General features: G+C 38.8%; 1 protein-coding gene and 1 long non-coding RNA gene across 26 annotated transcripts; both read right to left on the bottom strand.

Moving 5' to 3' along the window:
- Positions 1–860: 860 nt before the first annotated feature.
- Positions 861–4,244, bottom strand: LOC110912792 (transcription factor BIM2). 2 transcript variants are annotated; one of them, XM_022157601.2, is made up of 8 exons: positions 4,085–4,244; positions 3,901–4,015; positions 3,731–3,818; positions 3,218–3,287; positions 3,035–3,130; positions 2,579–2,928; positions 2,360–2,489; positions 861–1,146 (listed from the first exon to the last, which is right to left on the bottom strand). In XM_022157601.2, exons 2-8 carry the CDS (start codon positions 3,998–4,000, stop codon positions 1,042–1,044), a joined length of 939 nt encoding a protein of 312 aa, XP_022013293.1. In that variant the 5' UTR covers positions 4,001–4,015; positions 4,085–4,244; the 3' UTR covers positions 861–1,041. The 2 variants fall into 2 exon arrangements, with proteins under 2 accessions (XP_022013293.1, XP_022013292.1); XM_022157600.2 differs by having other exon boundaries at positions 3,901–4,225.
- A 2,958-nt stretch (positions 4,245–7,202) lies between these two features.
- Positions 7,203–11,235, bottom strand: LOC110912790. Of its 24 annotated transcripts, XR_004875439.1 has the most exons (9): positions 11,007–11,230; positions 10,613–10,731; positions 10,487–10,548; positions 9,912–10,104; positions 9,603–9,828; positions 8,863–9,532; positions 8,541–8,711; positions 8,013–8,045; positions 7,203–7,764 (listed from the first exon to the last, which is right to left on the bottom strand). It is a non-coding gene; the product is annotated as an uncharacterized LOC110912790 (long non-coding RNA). The 24 variants fall into 24 exon arrangements; XR_004875452.1 differs by having other exon boundaries at positions 8,541–8,694; positions 10,613–11,230; XR_004875437.1 differs by having other exon boundaries at positions 7,203–8,045.
- Between the last annotated feature and the right edge of the window lie 8,233 nt (positions 11,236–19,468).

The raw sequence follows: 19,468 nt of genomic DNA, 5'->3' as shown, positions 1-19,468 counted from the left end.
CTTGGTCTCGACATTTGGGCTCCAACCTAGCCCAGTTTGATCTTTAGGCTTAGGGTTAACGTCATCCCAGGGAGGATAGTCTACACTTGAGCTTCCTCAATCATAATCTACTTTCATGCTCTTCCACCACGATAGTATAGACTTTATTTATATACACATTTACCGTATTACGTATGGTGTAATTATTAATACAATACCAAGTTGGCAACTTGATTATTAGAGGATGTTTCATGTTCCAACAATCCAACCTTCGGTTACCTAACGTATTCTTTACATGTTGTAGCTCTAATCCAAACTTGATAACGTTAAAACCAACTAACATGACTACCAAGCAAAACCCCACTAGAAAATCTAGTAAACATTCTTCAAATGAACATACACACAAGCTATTTATCATGTTTAGTAACAAGTCAAACTTATAGATCCATTTTCATGACACACTCCATTTCATGACAATGTAATCAAATTGAATTAGAGAAACCCAAGTGTATGTTCGTCAATAAATTCTTTGGCTTAAACTTGCCAAACCAATTGTGTGTGCATACACCACTCAAACCGAAGCAAATCGACCATTTCAACCGGTTTAACAATCCACGATTCGGCTGATGGTTTGAGATTTCGTTTCAATAGGTCATTTAATTTATTGTTAATGATTAAAAAATAGTATGTTCATGCCGCGATAAAGGAACCATTTTGGTTTGTTCAGCCTTTTTTCCAGTTCAACCTAGAATTTCTGTCAAAATCAGACCGTGAGCACCCATAAAACCGCGACAGAAGCAAGATCCACCATAGACCATGTACGCATCCGTAGTTAGGCATATTAGTGTTAGCAATTTGATTTTGTATCCATCTTTTGATGATTTAGTCTCAAAAAATATGACGGCATACTCGCACAATAATCCTTAAAAATTCATAAATGGGTGGATTCACGAAGAGCAGCTTCTCTAATTTGCAATGGAAGCCTATGACTGAATATTAATAAAGTAACCCCTCTCTCAACACATACATTTTCTGCTTCGCGTAAACATGTACAATAATTAATTACTGGTTTTCTTCAGTTCTGGGCCTCTTGTGTTCTTGCATGCTGACGTCATCTCCCCTCCGAACCCCACAATGTGTCATTGCTTCATATGAAAATCCATGATCCTGAACACCCATGTGTTAACAACAGCTTAAAACTTGCGTAAAGCGTATGTTAAAGCATAAAACTCATAAATTATACATTCAAAAAAATTATATGCTTACTGCAATGATACAAATTCAAATTATGTAATCATATTTGACAAGATAAATATGATTTAAAGAAAGAAGAGAGGGTATAATGGTCATCTCATGCATCGACGGTATGACATTATGCAAGTTTTCCGAGGTATATATGAAATTGCCCCTTATATTAAAGTAAAAGTAATCAGTTGCAAACGAACCGAACAATTCAAGAACCGTTCAACGGGAAGTTCGTTCGTCTAATAAATGAACGAATACGAACAAAAAACAATGTTCGTTTAGTTAAATGAACGAACATGAACAGAGGTCGCGTTCGTTCATTTATGTTCGGTAACGTGTTCGTTTATTATATCGATGGTTCATTAGTGTTTTCAATTTTTATATTTTATTTAAGAGTTAAATGCCATTTTAGTCCTTGTGGTTTGGGTCATTTTGCCAGTTTAGTCCAAAGGTTTCATTTTTTACCTGTGGGTCCAAAAAGGTTTCACCGTTGCCATTTAAGTTCACTGGGTAAACTTCATCCATTTTTTCTCTTAACAAGAAGGGTAATTCGGTCATTTTATATGGCCGAATTGCCCTTCTAGTTAACAGAATTACATATAAAATGACTGAATTAGCCTTTTCGCTAACAGAAAAAATGGATGAAGTTAACCGAGTGGACTAAAATGGCAACGGTGAAACCTTTTTGGACCCACAGGTTAAAAATGAAACCTTTGGACTAAACTGGCAAAATGACCCAAACCACAGGGACTAAAATGGCATTTAACTCTTTATTTAAATACTTCAAAATTCCGACAAAAAAATATTTAATAAGTATCAGTGTATTATATATTCTATTCATGAACGCTTGTTTGTGTTCGTTTGTTTTCATTTGTGTTCGTTTGCGTTCGTTACCTAAAAATTAACAAACGAACACGAACACCTTCACGTCCTTAACAAACAAACACGAAGATAAAATCTTGTTCGGTAAGTGTTCATTGTGAACACATATATTTCCTTGACAAACAAACACGAATAAGGTCTTATTCGTGTTCTTTTGCAGCCCTAGTTGTAAGTGAAGCTCTAAGCACATATGAACTATATTGATGAAAATAATATTGACAAACAAACAAAGATAAAAGCGTGTTTAATTTACCTTGATCCCAAAGGACGTTGAAGTTGCTCCACTGCTTGCCCCTTTCCTGATATCCAATTGTACGGAAATACTAGCTTGCGATAAATCAACTCCGGAAGAACCCAATGCACGCGTTAGATTATTCAACAGCCTGCGGGAACACCAAATTATCTCAAACACGTCAAATAAAAAAAAAAGCTAAAACAGCAAAACAAATAAAGCCGATGCTCCGTCGCTCACCCCTTGGAGTACGCATTCGAGATGCTAGATTCTTCTTCTACAACAGTTGGATCGTTTGAAAGAGGTACCGGATTCCAGGTTTGCAGTCTGGATTGTGAAGTCAAGAGGTCAACATCGGGAAAAGAGAAAGAGCCCTGAGGAGTGTGTGTAGGGTCCGGTTCGTATGTGTTTTGCTGTAATGACACATCGACGTGATCTGTTGTTTTGAGGGCCGTCGGGCCACTCATGATGGGTTCTACCAAATTATGTGGATGATCGGTAAGCATGGCTTGAGTGAGAACCATGTTACCGTCGTCAACGGAACAACCATTTTTCATGGGCTGTGATTGGTCTGCGCCACAGTTTCCTCTCTGTTTGACAATAAACATTACATAAATGACAAGACACAACTTGTACAAAAACAAGTAAGAACAATATAGTAAAAACAAAAAACATATTTGTGATTATAATTTTTACCCATGGCATTAATTTAGTGGGCTCTGGACTCCAACCTTGGTATGTTCCTTCATAAACCTGCAATTTTTCTTGTAGAAACTGGATATATTGTATGACCTGCATTCATAAAAAGACTCCCAAAGTCATGTTCAAGCATAAGAAAAAACTACGTGAAAAGTTGTATACGGAAGCAAGGATACAAACCTCCAACAAAAATGAAGCCCTGTCTCTTTTCTGATCATTTTCTGGAATGAGATCCCTCAGAATCTGAAATCTGCATAATTTCAAGATTATTATTAACTCATATATAACCAACCACAAAGTTCACAGAAGTTTGCTCTAGCATTCAGCATAAAAAATGTTAAGACCGCATCACGGTGGCTGGTATCCACAATAGCAGAAACATAGAATTCCGAAAGACTACATCTTTTAATCAGCTAAAACTCGGTAACGGGCCATAAACAAACAAAAACTGTGAGAAGAACACATATAAATATCTCCCGATAATCCAGATTCATGACACCGTATAAATCATTTCGTCAACTCAAATATGCCTCTAGACTCTATATAATTTGACTCACTAACCGAAAAGAAAACAATTCTTTGATGATAATACAAAATCAGGCATATCAATTTAACCAGTTTCTTATATTCCTATATCAAACAAAACATATTTATGCAATAAAATAACAAAAATGAAAAATGCAAAGATGATACCTCTCATTTATCTTGCTCCTTCGACGCTGCTCGGTCTCGGAATGCTTCGACCGATGAGAAGTCGCCTTCTGATCATTTCTTCTGCCATCTGCATCCAATAACAAAGTTCAATTTCACAATTATGCATGCATACATCTAGAAATTCAAAATTAGAAGAAAAAAAAAAGAACCTTGAGAAGCATGAGTGGTTGTTGTTCTGGAAATGAAATCGTCTTCATCCTCTTCTTCTTCATCGGGATGATGATGATGATTCTTCACAGACCTAACCATCACCTCCAATTCCTCCTACACAGAATTCAGTATAACCTAGTGGCGCAAGTAGCAAAACACAGTTACAGAGAAGGCATGAATTACCGGATTTAGGTTGAGAGTGGGAAGGGCCGCGACGACGGTGGGTACGGCGGAGGGTGCGGTGGTTTGGGGAGGATAAAGGAGAAGGGTACAACTGTACGGGTGTGTGTGTTACTCAAAAGCCCTAGTTCTAGCTCGATTATACTTTTTTTCAATTTTGGTGGTGCTAATGCTAAGGGGGTGTTTGGCCTAGCTTTTTTATCTAAGCTTATAGCTTTTTTAGCTTATTTTTACAAAATAAGCACTAATAGGTGTTTGGTTTAGCTTTTTAAGCTTATGCTTATTAGCTTATATAAGCTAATTCCAAAAAGCTTATGGGAACATGGTTTTTTAGCTTATTTGCATAAGCTTATTTGAAGAAGATGGTTTTTTACTCATTACACACAATGATATTATACCCCTTCCCATAATACAAAATAACTTAACAAATAACTAAAGATTAATTATTAATTATCAACTTGTAGAATATAAGCTAATCCAAACACTTAAAAATAGCTTATTAAATGAAAGAAAATAAGCATAAACTACTTTAAAATATAAGTATAAGCCAAAAAAATAAAAGCTAGGCCAAACACCCCCTAAGTCATAAAATACTCAAAGTGGTACCGGATACCGGTATCAAACCGATACTGAACCGTACTGGGTATATTCGGTATAGGTATCTATTTTCTCTGTTTTTTGGTATTGAACCGATGTATTCGGTACCAGTATCAGTACCCACTTTTTTGGTTTTTCGGTACCGTTACTTTCAGTGCCGAACGGGTATCGTGCTCATCCCTAGTGTAGGTTCTTCTGTGTGCGTCGCGCAGATATTACTATCTGCAGGCTATTTGTTTTTCCGAATATGTTTCATTAAAAACATATGCGAGAGCTCTTCTTGGGTACAGACTTGGCCCAGTCACTTTTAAGATATTTTAAGGTCTGCAGAACCACCACCCACCACCTATATATGTTAAAAAAACAACATTCTTTTTGCGGACTGCAAAGTTTTAGTCCACTTCTTCATCTACAGATGTCTGCAGAAGTGATCCGCAGACTGCAAACATTTTACTTCTTAAAAAACAAACTGCACCTTAGTGTTACATTTATATCAATATTACATTTTGTTTATCTCAAACAAATAAACTCAAGTTTTCCTTTAACGACCAATGAAAATATCAAAAGGAGACCTCATACGCTTGCGACCTTAGACAGTATTGGGTGGTGCAAGCCCACCATTTTGAATTCTGAGAAAAACCCACCGCCAAAAGGCCCATAACGATATAACCCAGTTAAGCCCAGATTTAATCTCGAGACACATGGCTTGAACTCAAATCTTCGCCAACTCTCGAATGTTATTTGTATCTTTGCATGATTTTAAACTGTTTACTTATTATATAGAGAAGAAATACCTTACTATCTTGTCATGTTAGTTTTAAACTAACCGGGTTTAATTTAATAAAAAAAATGTGATTTTAATGATTAGTATTGTTTATTGTTATTTTATATGCTAATTATTTTTCTATGGTTTAACTATTCGTTTGTTGACTGTTGAGCATATACGGACAATTGGGCAAAACCGTATCTTTCATTTAATATGTTTATTGTTATTTTACGACCATTATTAGTATTAAGTTTTTATTCACGAAAATTTAATATGTTTATTCTTATTTTATGATCATTATTAGTATTAACGAGCATGTTCCAATTCACCTACAACGAACCACCAAAACTCATTCCAATCACTATACAAATCAATTGTTTCGAAGAAAGATTACAGCAGCCGATATGTTTTGGACTGGTGCAATTGGGTTCCTCATAAATGCAACATTTTTGTTTGGCGTGCGGAGTTAGACAGGATCCCGACGGTGGAGGTGCTAGCCAGGAGGGGCGTTGAGGTGGCGGATGGCGTTTGTTGTCTGTGCAACGAAGGTCCGGATTCGGTCTCCCATCTCTTCACTTCTTGTTCCGTCGCGTTGGGTCTGTGGGAGAAAATCAGTTTTTGGTGTCGAATCCTGAAGTTCTTTGTGTTTTCTTTTAGAGATTTAATAGAGATTCATAACTCTGGTTCTAGAGGTGCTTCGGAGAGAAAGGTGCTGCAAGGGATCATTTATACAGCGTGTTGGTTATTATGGAAGGCGAGGAATAACATCCGGTTCAACGGTAAGAGAACCAATGTAGAAGAAATTTTTAGCGAAGTTAGGGCAGTTAGCTTTCTCTGGTATAAACATAGATCTAAGAAAGGTTCTTTAATTTGGGCTAATTGGTGTAAATTTGTGAATATGTAGTTGTCCCGTTTGTTGTTGACTGTCCCGTTTTGAGTTCGATGTTTTCTTAATGAAGTTCTCCTTTAAAAAAAAATTAAACATGTATGTGATACGTTTAAACTTAGTAACTTACAACCACCTTAAATTTAATAACTTACAACCACCTTGAGAGATGTACTTTCTATAACAACCAAAAAGAAAATATTTATTTCCTTTGTGATGGTACTCCACTACTCCTAGGTACATTTGGTGTTCTTTAGTCTGTCTACAAACATTAATTGTTTGGTATTTAGGCATCATCCTTTTGAACATTTAAGTAATTTTTTTTTTAATATTATAGTAATATATATATATATATATATATATATATAGTTTTTTTAATAGTTTTATTATTTTGATATTATAATAACTAGTGGGAAACCCGCGCGTTGCGGCGGAATAAAAAAAACTTGCAAAAGTGTGACCGTAGAAAACGCAAAAATGTAAAATTAATAGTTGACCCAACGTTGTGTTTAGAACAAGCCATTTCGAAATAAATACCCAGTTGCTCGTCACAAACGGTCTCATCATGAACCGTCTGTCAAAAATATAAGACTATGCCTATTCATCTAAACGCCTCACCAACCAAGTCTCTAGTAACTAAGCTTCATAGTCATCTAGAGACATAAATGCTTTATGACAAAGAGTAGGTTTGCCAAGGTATCAACACACAAACGCACATAGAACAGTACACAAATCATGTACATGACCATTTTTTGTCGATCACAAAGCAAGACGATTTGATAATAAAAAAACAAAATGCATCTCGAGCTAGCGTATGCAAGCACCCCATTTCATAACAAGTCTCGCATTGGCTATATGAACTAAGAACCACAGATCAAAAACAGAGTTGAATATTTCGTCAAAAACTTGCGCAATTCCATTGTTTTACATATTATATAATCAACGAGATAACCTTTAAACATAAATAGCAATGAGACAGTCGAAAGATCGGTGCAGGTCATTGTTGCTTCAAATGTGTAACATACCATTCATAAGTGCCAACAACGCCATCGCGATGAGAAATCTTCGGCTCCCAACCGAGCTTCCTCGGAGTTCCATCAGGCTTTGAACCATCCCACACATGCGCTTCTACTTTCCAACTTTACATGGCCATTGGTAATTGTTGTAGATGCTTGATGAAAACATAACAAAAACTCTTCAAATGGTTTTTATACAACACAAGCTTGACCAGAAAGTCTTCTACAAGTTCATAATGAACCTCTGCAGACACAAGACACATACAATCGAATGTAAATAAGGGACTTATATGCACTTACCTCAGCAAGAAGCCCACCAGAAGACCAACCGTATATGTTACCAGCCCACAAGAAGATCTGATCACAACCCAAATACTTCAGCCCAGCTACACGTCCAGCGCCCAGCGCTCCGCAACAACTATATTAGTTCCAAGACCAGCAGATAAATGATATTCACATGAAATAAAGGAAATAAAAATAAGTACTAAATCATCAATAAATAACAAATTATTGAATTGACAAACAAGAATGTAAGTTTTCAACATGATTTATGTTCACTTGGTGTTTTCCTTGTGCACAAAATCATGTAAAAGGTTGTCCATCAGCATCAAAATTTGTTATGCTTTTTCCTCCAAATATTAAATGAAAAAGAAATAGCAACCATACCTGACAAGGGTATTGAAAGGTATATTAAGGTATCTGAAACAAATAATCAAGTTAATGCCAGTAATGAAGAATAGATGAGATCCTAATTTATAAAAAAAAAAAAAAATAGAAGCAATGTTCAAAGAAGTCAATAAATTTTATTTTTTTTGAACAAAGTGGGCTATAACTAATCACCAAAAGCATTAAACGCACATCAAAGACAATAAGATTAGAAGATGAAATCCAACGATCAAATGAGAACCTAGCTAAATGGTCTAAAACCAGGCTCAAACCAAGCTTGAGCCTAAAAATAAGCTTGTTTGATAATTGATCTCAAACACGGGTTTGACTTATCGGGTTCCATAAGGCTCGCAATGTTAGACGAACCAGCCTATTATTTATATAATTCTTATTAGTTATTCTAAGTAGATGTATTAATTTTTACAATGCAACCAAAATCCCCCATTAAAAAAGTAAACTATACTGAATTATATGGACAATGAGTAATGGATAAAAGAGAAAGAAAGATATAATGATATGGAAACTAACCAAAGGATGTGAGAGTGGAGTCTCGAACACGCGTCAGGTCGCTTCCAAAGCAAGAAACATAGCCACAGCGACAGACCTAGTGTTTTATTATTCTTGACGCTTGAAGCCCAACCATATTATTCCCAGCATTACCAAGTCCCATCATCATTTTCCTCTGCATTTGTTGTTCACCTAAATTATACAGCTCAGTTTCTCTAAAAATCCTCTACTTGGTTATTATATGTAATACGCTTAGTGCTAATATGATTATGAGGAAGATATCAATGCCAAGTAGAATGGAAAACATAAGCCAAATCATGAAAAGAGCTAATGATGAACTTACTTTACAACCAAAAGGCAACACACGTGCAGGTGGCAAATATTAGAGCAATATATCTCTAGCTTCACATCAGCAGGAAGGGCCCGTTTCTCATCATAGCATATATTCATCCAGTAGGTGGCTTATAAACCTACACATCTACCAGAAAAAATATATCAAATTAATATTTCATGATAATATAAGAAAAGAAATTAAGGTAGTAGCATTGTGAGAGGCTCCCATGCCCATCCGATGGCTTCTTTAAAACGATTACCAAATGACCCATTACCAAGCATTTCGACCAAAACCTGAGCGAAAGCATACGACAAAGCAGAATAGATTCTGGTAGCTCTTTCTCTGTAGAAGACAGTTCGTTCAACATCTACAACGGGTTACCAAGCATTTCGACCAAAACCTGAGCGAAAGCATACGACAAAGCAGAATAGATTCTGGTAGCTCTTTCTCTGTAGAAGACAGTTCGTTCAACATCTACAACGGGTTACCAAGCATTTCGACCAAAACCTGAGCAAAAGCATACGACAAAGCAGAATACATTCCGGCGGCTCTTTCTCTGTAGAAGATAGTTCATTCAACATCTACAACGGGTTGAACCACTGACGCGTTCTGGATTCCTAAGAAGAGACACGCTTCATACATTGAACCCATCACGTTTGTCAAATCTTGTTGTGTACTCCTGAAACATAAAACTCGGTTAATCATCTGTTACTTTTAGAATAGTCGAAGGGTTATACAACGGTGCTTACTTTTTGCCGCCGAGATCCCAAAACATGGTACCAAACACAACTGCAATGAAGGTGGTGAACACGAAACGTATGACAGTGTATGGCGGGTTACGCCAGTACGACCACTGTTGTTTCTAGAGACACGCTACACACTGAACGAGGAAACTGTGAGTATTGAGTTGGGTAGAACAGATCTTTGGTTCCGGGGCGTGGTACGCTTAATTCAGCAATCATGGCTTTATTTCTCCTGCGAAATCAATAAAATATCAGCAATAAGATAACTTTCAAGAAAAAGATTGTCATATTAGCAGTAATCGATCATGTGCTCACTTGAAAAGTTCAGCGTTTTTGTAGATTTCAGTGAAGTCAACTCCAAGTGCGAGTTCTTGTGCTGTAGTGCTGACTTCCAACATCCATGTTGCAGGGTTGCATCCGTCTTTAATCTTACTTACACCATCGATGGCCTCAAGGTACTCAATCAATTCGCAAGAATGCCGACCTACAGGTCCCACATACAGCTCTTCTACAAAACATAACAGAGAAACAGAGTTGTGTTCTATATTCATATTTCCAAATAAAGTGTCAAGCTTTTGTGCAAAAATGGCCAATTATGAGCGATGTTCTTGCTACGTGAATCGAATACATAGTCTCTATAACACAAAAGATTCAAACTTGCTTATAATAAGCTTACATTTCAACATTTTTATCCTACAAAATTTGACTAAAATGCTATGATTTTTTCTTAATAAAAAAACCCGTAAGGTATTGGGTGTTATTCATCATCTACACATACAACGATACAATAATAATACAATGAATATAGTATATAACTACAAAGGCAACCTAATCAAATAATATAATCTACTACAATAAAAAAAATATTCTATTTAATAAAAAAATTGTACCTTATAGAGAAACTGGATTGTGGGTTACTGTTGGCATGAAGATCAGCAAACAGATAGGCAACCTAATCAAATAATATAATCTACTACAATAAACAAAAATATTCTATTTAATAAAAAAAATTGTACCTTATAGACAAACTGGATTGTGGGTTACTGTTGGCATCAAGATCAGCAAACAAATGTATATCAGAAACAGAAGCATGGGACTTTTGTTGATTAGGATGATCTCTAGATGATCTGTTAATCTATCAGAGTAATCAACAATTCGTTGAGATCTCAGAAACATGAGAGTTCAATCGAGCAACGGTAAGAACTATAATCAATCAAACAGTCAACAAAACTCAAACAATTAAGTAAACAATTTACTTATGCGACATTTAATAGAAAGTGTCTATCGAGATAAATCAAATTCTGGTAACATATAACAAAATCATATGCAGTGATGATATGTTAATCTATCAAAACAATCAAAATACCAAAATATTACGCAATGAGAAAGATTCAGAAAACCACAACCTACCGAAACTGTTCTCTGGCTAAGCCATCATTTATAGCGGTAGAGGGTGACAGAGATATGAGGAAACACTGTCCGACACTGCCGTCCTTTGGCAGGTTGTGCGGCCATCGATTTAGGGGCATGTTTGGGGTTCCTTTTTTTGAGAAAAAAAGGACTTTTGAAAGGAAAAAGGACTTTTCAAAGTGTTTGGCTTTCCTTTTGAAGGCCTTTTAAAAGGCAAAAGTCCTTTGAAGTTTCCAAAAGTCAGGAAATCCTAACTTTTTTTTCCCAAAAGTCCTTTTCAATAAGTTGAAAATAAGCTAAGCCAAACATGCACTAGGGTTGAAAGAGGTTCCGATTTCTAGTGAATCGGAGAGAGCGAAGATGGAAATCAATAAAGCATGAATGTTGAAATGATCAGTCGGAGGTTTGAGGCGATATATTAGGGTTCTTTTAGAATTCCCTGTGAAATCCCAAGGTTAACCCTGTAGCGTCTTAAAATTTGGAGAACACCCCCTCTCAAATGGCTTTAAGCATCTTCTAGATACTGCTTTAGAATTGATACGCGTGGTAAAATTACCATCTTGTACATCACTTCTCCTTTTTATAATAGTATAGATAATTATTTTCTTACTTTTTAAGTTGAACAAGTTTTGTGTCAACCGGTACTTGTATCGAAAATACATGTATGGTCTGGTTCGTTATCGGTACATGAAGGTAAAAACCGGCACCAGCCTGGTACAATTATCGATACACGAAGGTAAAAACCGGCACCAGCCTTGTACAGAAAACCCCAAAAGTCAGTACCGTAATGATTTTGAAAATCTTTTAGTTCGGAAAATTCGGTACTTCTACCCGGTACCATTTGCTCATATCTCTGATCATGGGTACCGTATGAACAACAACGGTATCGTGCAACTTTTTTGTTGATTTTCTTCAACTTTTAATGATTTCTTTTTTTCGGTTTCAGGGGTAGGGATGAGCTCGGTGACAACCGATATCGATACCGAAAATGCCGGTTACGGTACCGGTATGATCTGAAGGTAAAAACTGGTAGGCGCCAAAAGTCGGTACCGAATTTGTACTTAAGATCTTTCGGTTCGGGAAATTCAGTACTGGTACCCAGTACCATTTGCTTATCTCTGACCACGGTTTCATACGAACAAAATCATTACCATAAAATTTTTTGGTTGGTTTTCTTTCGGTTATCTTTTAGTGTTTTTTTCTATATCTTCTTTTTATTCTTGTCAGCGGTTTCGTGCGCAACGCCCTCGTAGTAATTTCAAAACACATGTAAACATAGACTAAATAACAAAATAAGTTCGCCGCAACGCGGTGATTGCGAAAAAACCTAGTTATAATAACTTTAGGTAAAAAGTTACAGAACCTCTAAGTTAGATCAACACTTGTATTAGTAAATTTCAAAGCTTTGGTTGTAACATTGCTTGTGTTGATGTAAATTAGAATGCAACCTGTCTCGGCAGAGTCGCAGACAAAGAAGATTCACCAACATTACAAAAAGATTTAAGCAAATAATGCTTTGGTTAAAACATTTGGGTATGTCTGGCAAAAGTAGTTGTTAGCTGGTGACTGTAGCTTTTTAGATATATTTAAATTTTGATAGAGTAGGTGGAACTTTTAATAAATTGTATAAAATGACCAAAATGGACATAACTAAAAAACACAACTAAAAAGTTTATTATCTTTAGAGGTTAAAATAGTCATTTTTCCTTAAAAGCTTGTATCTCCTTCTAAACGCTACTAGTATGAGCGTTCAATCAAAAGCTTCAAGCTCCTAACCTAAAAGCTTCAAGCTCATTCAACCAAACAAGGCTAGAAGCTTTTTCTTAAAAGCTTAAAGTTAGAAGCTCCTAAAATCTCGATACCAAATATACCCTTTATAGAGAGGTTACATACCAAAATCTTTTTTTCAATAAAACTCAATATATGTGAATGCGTGACTAGTTTATCTGGTATAGGCTCTTGCGAGCTTATGAGTTTTGAACTAGGCAAACTATGTATATATTAAGGCTGGAGGGTGTGGGGGCTCCATCATCGCCACCTCACCATGTATGGCGCCCATATGGCTCCATCACCACGCCCTCTAAGTGAAGAGGGGGGCGCCATGGCTTGGGCTCCATGGTGGTAACTTGTGGTAACGCCAAAGTTGAAGAATTCAAGTGGGGCCTACTAGTTTTAAACCAATCAAATGTTTTTTTTTTATTTTGTTTAATAGGGGCTTCATCCACACCATGTAAATTAAAAGGGGGCTCCATAGGTGAGGTGGATCCTAGGTGGACTTGATAAAGCCCTATGAGGCTCCAACCATACCCTATAGCCTAAGAATTTAAGAGTTTGGAGGTTGTGTCTTGTTCTAGGTGTTGTTCTTATATCAGGTGTGTCTTAAAAAAAAAAAAAACTAAAACTAAATTCAATATATATAATATAGGTTTAGGTTTAAGAGTGAATAACTTTTTGAGAGTGATACACGTGAACTAATCTTGGTCATTGATTATTTTTTAGATTAAAAAGGTAAAATTGACATTAGTCAAGTATTTTTAATTAAAATCCTTTAATTTTCTCATTTTTTAACTCTCTCTATCTCTCTCTCATTTTTAATTATTTCTCCATCATTTTAATTATAAGAGATTGAAGAGCTTTAAATTTTGGTAGACCATCATGGATTACGACATTATCATTCTATAACTTCAGCTCATATGTTTTTTTTTTGAAACGTATACTTCATTAACAAACCGCCGACCCAAAACGGGCCGACAAAACACCACAAACAAAACCACCTACATATTTACAAAGGAAGACCACTCATTCCAACCTACCTCTTTGTACCTAGACCTCTTTGAAAACCAAAAGTGACTCAAGGCTTTAACATCACTCAAAATACAATCAATTTTCACCGGGGAGTTAGAAAACTTGAAATTATTCCTCGCCCGCCATAAACACCAACATGTAATGACAATAATACCTTGCACCGCGGCCTTTTTTCTTTCAGAAACTCTAAGATTATCATGAAAGGTTAGGAGATCCTTGATCGAGAAGGCGAAAACCTGGGGAATCTTGCACCACGAGCTGACTCCATTCCATAAAATAGCCGCAACCCTACAAGCAATGAAAACGTGCTCCACCGTCTCATCAGCCGAATTACAAAGCGGACAGGAATTGTCCTCGATAACAATATTCCTTTTCCTCAAGGCCTCACAAGTCGGAATCCTATCCATCTCCATCCTCCACACATGGATGTTACATTTAGATGGGACCCATCGACACCACTCCATCACAAACCACGAGACCGGGTCATTAACACTAAATAAGAGACGCTTAGCCGATTTCACCGAGAAGGCTCCTTTTGGGTCGGCCAGCCAAGACCATTTATCATTACCATTCACTAACCTCACTACATCCAGCAGCGAACAAATCTGTTGAAGGTTGTCCACCGAATCCGTGCCTTGCACTGGAGACCTCCAAGCCCAGTTAAAAATCGGCCCAGCTCCATGTCCCAAAATTCTGTCCGCCACCCTACATTTCTTGTCAACCTCTAGCGAGAACAGGTCCGGGAATCTAAGCTTCAAAGGCTCGTTTATAAGCCAAGTATCCAGCCAAAAAAATATATCTTTTCCGTCCTTGACCTCACCTTTAATGAAGTTACGTAACGGGATCCCTCCTACTTTATGATGAACGAACACTTTGGCTATATTACTCCATACACCACTAAGAGAACTTTTAAAATTAATGGCTTCCCAACCCACTCTACTCGAATGAAACGATTCGATCACCTTCCTCCAAAGATTGTTGCTCTCCGTCTTAAAACGCCAACCCCATTTCGTTAAAAGAGAAACATTAATCTCTTTTAGCTTGCTCAACCCCAAACCCCCTTCTTTTTTATGACGTGCGACCCGATCCCACTTAACCCAATGCAATTTTCTTTCTTCTACCGACCCTCCCCATAGAAAACTTTTAATCATCGATTCCAAGTCCGCAATAACCTTTTTCGGCGCTTTATAAAGGGAAAAATAGTATGCCGGAAGACTTTCCAACACCGACTTAATAAGGACAACTCTACCGCCAATAGACAAGAGATGCGATTTCCACTTTGCGAGACGACTTCTAAAAACCTCCAAAACCGGACACCAATTATTCACCCGGTTCATATTCGCCCCAACACGCAATCCGAGATAATTAAAAGGAAGGGTATCCGGTTTACACCCGAAATGATTGGCCATAGCATTGATTTCCTCCCCATTAACGCCTATACCGACAAGATTAGACTTATTAACATTGATCTTGAGACCCGAGCAAATGTAGAAGCACCGGAGGATTCTCATGACGTTGCCTAATTCTTCTTTAGACCAATCCCCCAACACAATGGCGTCATCCGCATAAAGAAGGTGGGACAAAATAGGCCCATTGTTGGGCGTATGAATACCCTTAAGCACACCCTCCTCCATCGCACGCGAAATCATACGAGAGAAACCTTCCATCACAACAAGGAAGAGGAATGGAGACAAGGGATCCCCTTGTCTCATTCCTTTCTCACATCTGAATTGAAAAGTGGGAGCCCCATTTACTAAAACCGAAGACCTGGCCGATGATAATATTCCCGAAACCCATTTGCACCAAACAGACGGGAAGCCCATAAGCCGAAGAACATTGTTCACGAAAGACCACCTCACGTTATCGTATGCCTTTTCGAAGTCAATCTTGAGAATAAATGCACTTTTTTTCGACTTTCTGATCCAAGTGGATAGCTCATTAACGATAAGCGGCCCATCGAGGATGAATCTACCCGATAAGAACGCCGATTGCGATTCAGAGATGACGCCATCCAAAACTTTCCTCATTCTATTGGCAATAACTTTAGAAATCACTTTGCTGATAACACCGATTAGATTAATAGGCCTGAAATTCCCGAGAGAAACCGGGTCCTTGACCTTGGGAATAAGGGCAATAAACGACGAGCCACATCCAACGCTGATTTCTCCATGCTCGTGAAACCTAGAGAAAATCCGGGCGAAATCCTCCTCAAAAAGATCCCAGAAATGTTTAATAAACTTAAAATTCACTCCATCCGGGCCCGGGGCCCGATCCGCCCCACACTGGGCCACCGCGTCTTTAATCTCCGACATCGAAAACGCTTCAACCAGCGAGCTACCGTCGGAGTCCGAAATTTTTTTGAAACCAATATCCGACAATTCAGGCCAGTCAAAGTTATCCTTCTTGAATCTGTCACGGAAGAACGAAAAAATCTCCTTCTTAACAACTGAAGGTTTATTACACCACTCACCATTGACATTAAGCCCATGAATAAAGTTCGTAGATTTTCTGTTGTTAATAAGGGCATGAAAGAACTTAGAGTTTTCATCCCCCCCTAACGCCCACTTAACCCGAGACCTTTGAGAGAGATCCGCATTCCTTCTGAATTCAGCGTCGTTAATCACTTTTTTATTTTCAACCATGATCCATTCCTCGTCTTCGGTTAGCTCTCTGTTTTCTAGCTCCAATTCCAAAGCTTCTAATTCAGCCAAAGCCGCAGCCTCGCTCTCCCGTTCCTTCCGCAAGAAATCGTCTCTCCATGTTTTAACCGCTGCCCTAATCGCAGCGAATTTCTGAGACAAACAGACGTCCGGGGGTTCAGAAGAAACGAAACCTTCCAAAGAACCCTTCACCACATCCTCGAAGCCCTCCCTACCAATCCATGAATCAAAGATCCTGAATGGGCGAGGCCCATAATTAAGGTTCACAAGCTCCAAGAGAATAGGACTGTGATCGGATTTGTACCCTTGAATAACTCTCACGCACGCCGCCGGCCATCTATTGAAAAACGACTGACAGACCAAGAACCGGTCTAATTTACTCAATTTTTTTCCATTCTCTCTAACGCACGTGAATTTCCTCCCTTGCATCGGATATTCCAAAAGATCATTACTGTAAATAAACTCATTAAAATTGTTAGCACATACCACTTTGAACTTCGACCGCTTTCTTTCAGCCTCCGATCTCACAGCGTTAAAGTCACCTGCCAAAACCCACTCTCCTACTTCCGGATCTATAATCTCTGAAATCTCATCCCACAAATTTCTTTTAGCCACCGTACTCTGAGGAGCGTAGATATTAACAAGATTAATGAGAGAACCGGAACCCACTTCAGAGCCAGAGATCTGCAAGAAATGCCTATTTCTGACCACCTGATCGATCTTAACAACCTTCGGATCCCACATCCATATCAGACCACCTGAATGCCCGACCGGGTCCACATTCGCAAATTCGAAGTTCCTATTCCCCCAGAAAGGAGCAAGTAAATCCACCGACACCGAATCAACCAACGTTTCCTGAAGAGCAATCAATCCAATATTATTCTTTCTTCTAATTTCTTTAACCCAGGCGGCCTTCCCTCCACCTCTAATTCCTCTAATGTTGAAAGATAAAATATTCATTGATGACCAGCATTAATTCCTTCTTTCTCCACAACATCACAGATAAGTTTCTCATGCTTATTCCAAGCAACTCCCACCATTTCCCCAATTTTGATAGTTGCTTCCACTTCATCAGACAGAGCAACGTCTACCTCCTCCGTCCCAGGCTTCTCGGTACCACCGCCCCCCTTCCCACTATCCTCAGAAATGACCCTAATCCCACAATTTTCCTCCTGGCTCCTCCTCAACGGCCATCTCTCGACTGTCGCGATTTTCCAGGTGGTTGGACACCTCCAAATTGTCCGACTGGGAATTTAGGTCAAATTGAAAAACACCGGAATCCCTAGATCTTTTCCTTGGTCTTTCACCCGACGGTGGGCTCCGAGAACCCTTTTGACTCACAGCGCCTGATCTGGGCCTAATTCTAACTTTATAATTATAGGGCCTGGGTCTGTTGTCCGAATTAAAAAAGAAAACACCTTTCTTAAACCCATCTGCTCCATTGCCACTATCCGGCCCCACCTCCTTTGAATCTTGGATCTGAGACCCCTTTGACCTAGGGTTTGACAAAACATCATCATTGATTCTCTCTCCACCCTCTGGAACCGAACCGTTACCACACTCCCCAATATTTTCTCTCTCTACCGACCGTTCATGCAAACGAGAGTTCCCATGCAGCTCCGGACTTACCGACTTCCCCATCATCGGATCCCGCACGGGATCTTCCAACGGAACTTCCTCATCGTCAAAAACGAACTGCGATGAAACATCCTCATCACCTGAAGAGTCCTCCTCACTGAAACAGTCAGGTGTCCAATCTTCCAACTCCTTCTCCACCCACACCCTAAACGATTTGTCTTTCCATTTGATAATAGTTTGGTTGTTAATTCTACACCCGTCCCCCACCAACACCCCGATACAGTTGACTGAGAGGTCAAAATCATCCGACGTCCTTTGAGAAGCATGAATAACCTTCCCAAACTGGCGGGCAATCGAATCATAAACTTCGTCGACTGCCAAATGAACCGGAACACCATAAATCTTGATCCATGCAATCCTCTCAAACGGAAGAGATTGACCCACCCAATGGTCCAAAGAAGAGAACCATTGACTCCACTGATCATACGACGCAATAAAACAGTTACATGCCTCCACCGAAGGAAATTTGACAAACACCGACAAACCACCCAGAAAACTAAGACTAAAATCCATCGTGCCAGCCCCTTTGAGAATCTCCCTGAGATTATTGATGGTCTGCAGGTTAATACACCTACCCACCAAAGCTTTCCCACTTAATTCCCCGAAAGCCTTGGTTTCCTCCGGGATCTCTATGCTCTTGCCATTACATTCTTTAGCCATCCATGCTCCGGAGTTAGAACCTACCCCTTGCTCACCACCTTTGAAAAGATCACTAAATAATTTACCTCCCCCGTTGCTAACAAAGGCCTGATTGACAAACTGATTGGAGCCATTCTTCCCGGCCTGGGAATGAACCTGCCTCTTCCCCTTTACCTCCAGGCCAGCCATATTCCTGGCATTTTCTGCCGCGAATCTAGCGACATTCGCCTTGAGTTTGAAGTTCCCCATCTTCGTACCGTTAAGAGCTCGCACGAGGTCCTGGACCTCACGGACATTTTTAAAACTAATGAAACAAAACCTGTTCCCGTGCTTATCCAATTTCCTAGCAATATAAACTCCGGCCACTTCTCCAAAAACCTTGACAAACTCTGAGACTTCCCATGGTGTGCACCCCATTGGAAGGTTGGTGACGAAGATTTTGGTAATGACAGGCCCACTCGAATCCGATTCCCCATTCTTCCCCTTCTTGCGAATATGATGAGGGTCCAGCCACGGACCGTCGTCAGCCATATCTCGAAACTTACCTAAGGATACCTCCTCACCGACGCCTCCTCTCTGTCTCCTTCTCTCCGTCCACCCAGAGGATTCAACAAAAACTTACCGAGAATACAAAAACCTTACGCTATCCTCCGAATCCCTCCAAAGCAAACAAACGACTCAGACGCTTCCCGACCCTAAGGGTGTTAACGGGATTCGAAT

The sequence above is a fragment of the Helianthus annuus genome, chromosome 12 (assembly GCF_002127325.2).
Source record: "Helianthus annuus cultivar XRQ/B chromosome 12, HanXRQr2.0-SUNRISE, whole genome shotgun sequence".
NCBI lineage: Eukaryota > Viridiplantae > Streptophyta > Magnoliopsida > Asterales > Asteraceae > Helianthus > Helianthus annuus.
Note: the sequence above shows the minus strand (reverse complement) of the source record. Positions and strands in the feature narration are given on the sequence as shown.

Excerpts from the sequence above, each read along its gene's own strand:
- LOC110912792 (XM_022157601.2), bottom strand. The coding sequence starts at position 4,000 with ATGGTTAGGTCTGTGAAGAATCATCATCATCATCCCGATGAAGAAGAA. Across the intron at positions 3,288-3,730 it reads AGGAGCAAGATAAATGAGAG|ATTTCAGATTCTGAGGGATC; the intron begins GTATCATCTTTG and ends GAAATTATGCAG. Across the intron at positions 2,929-3,034 it reads CCACTAAATTAATGCCATGG|AGAGGAAACTGTGGCGCAGA; the intron begins GTAAAAATTATA and ends ATTGTCAAACAG.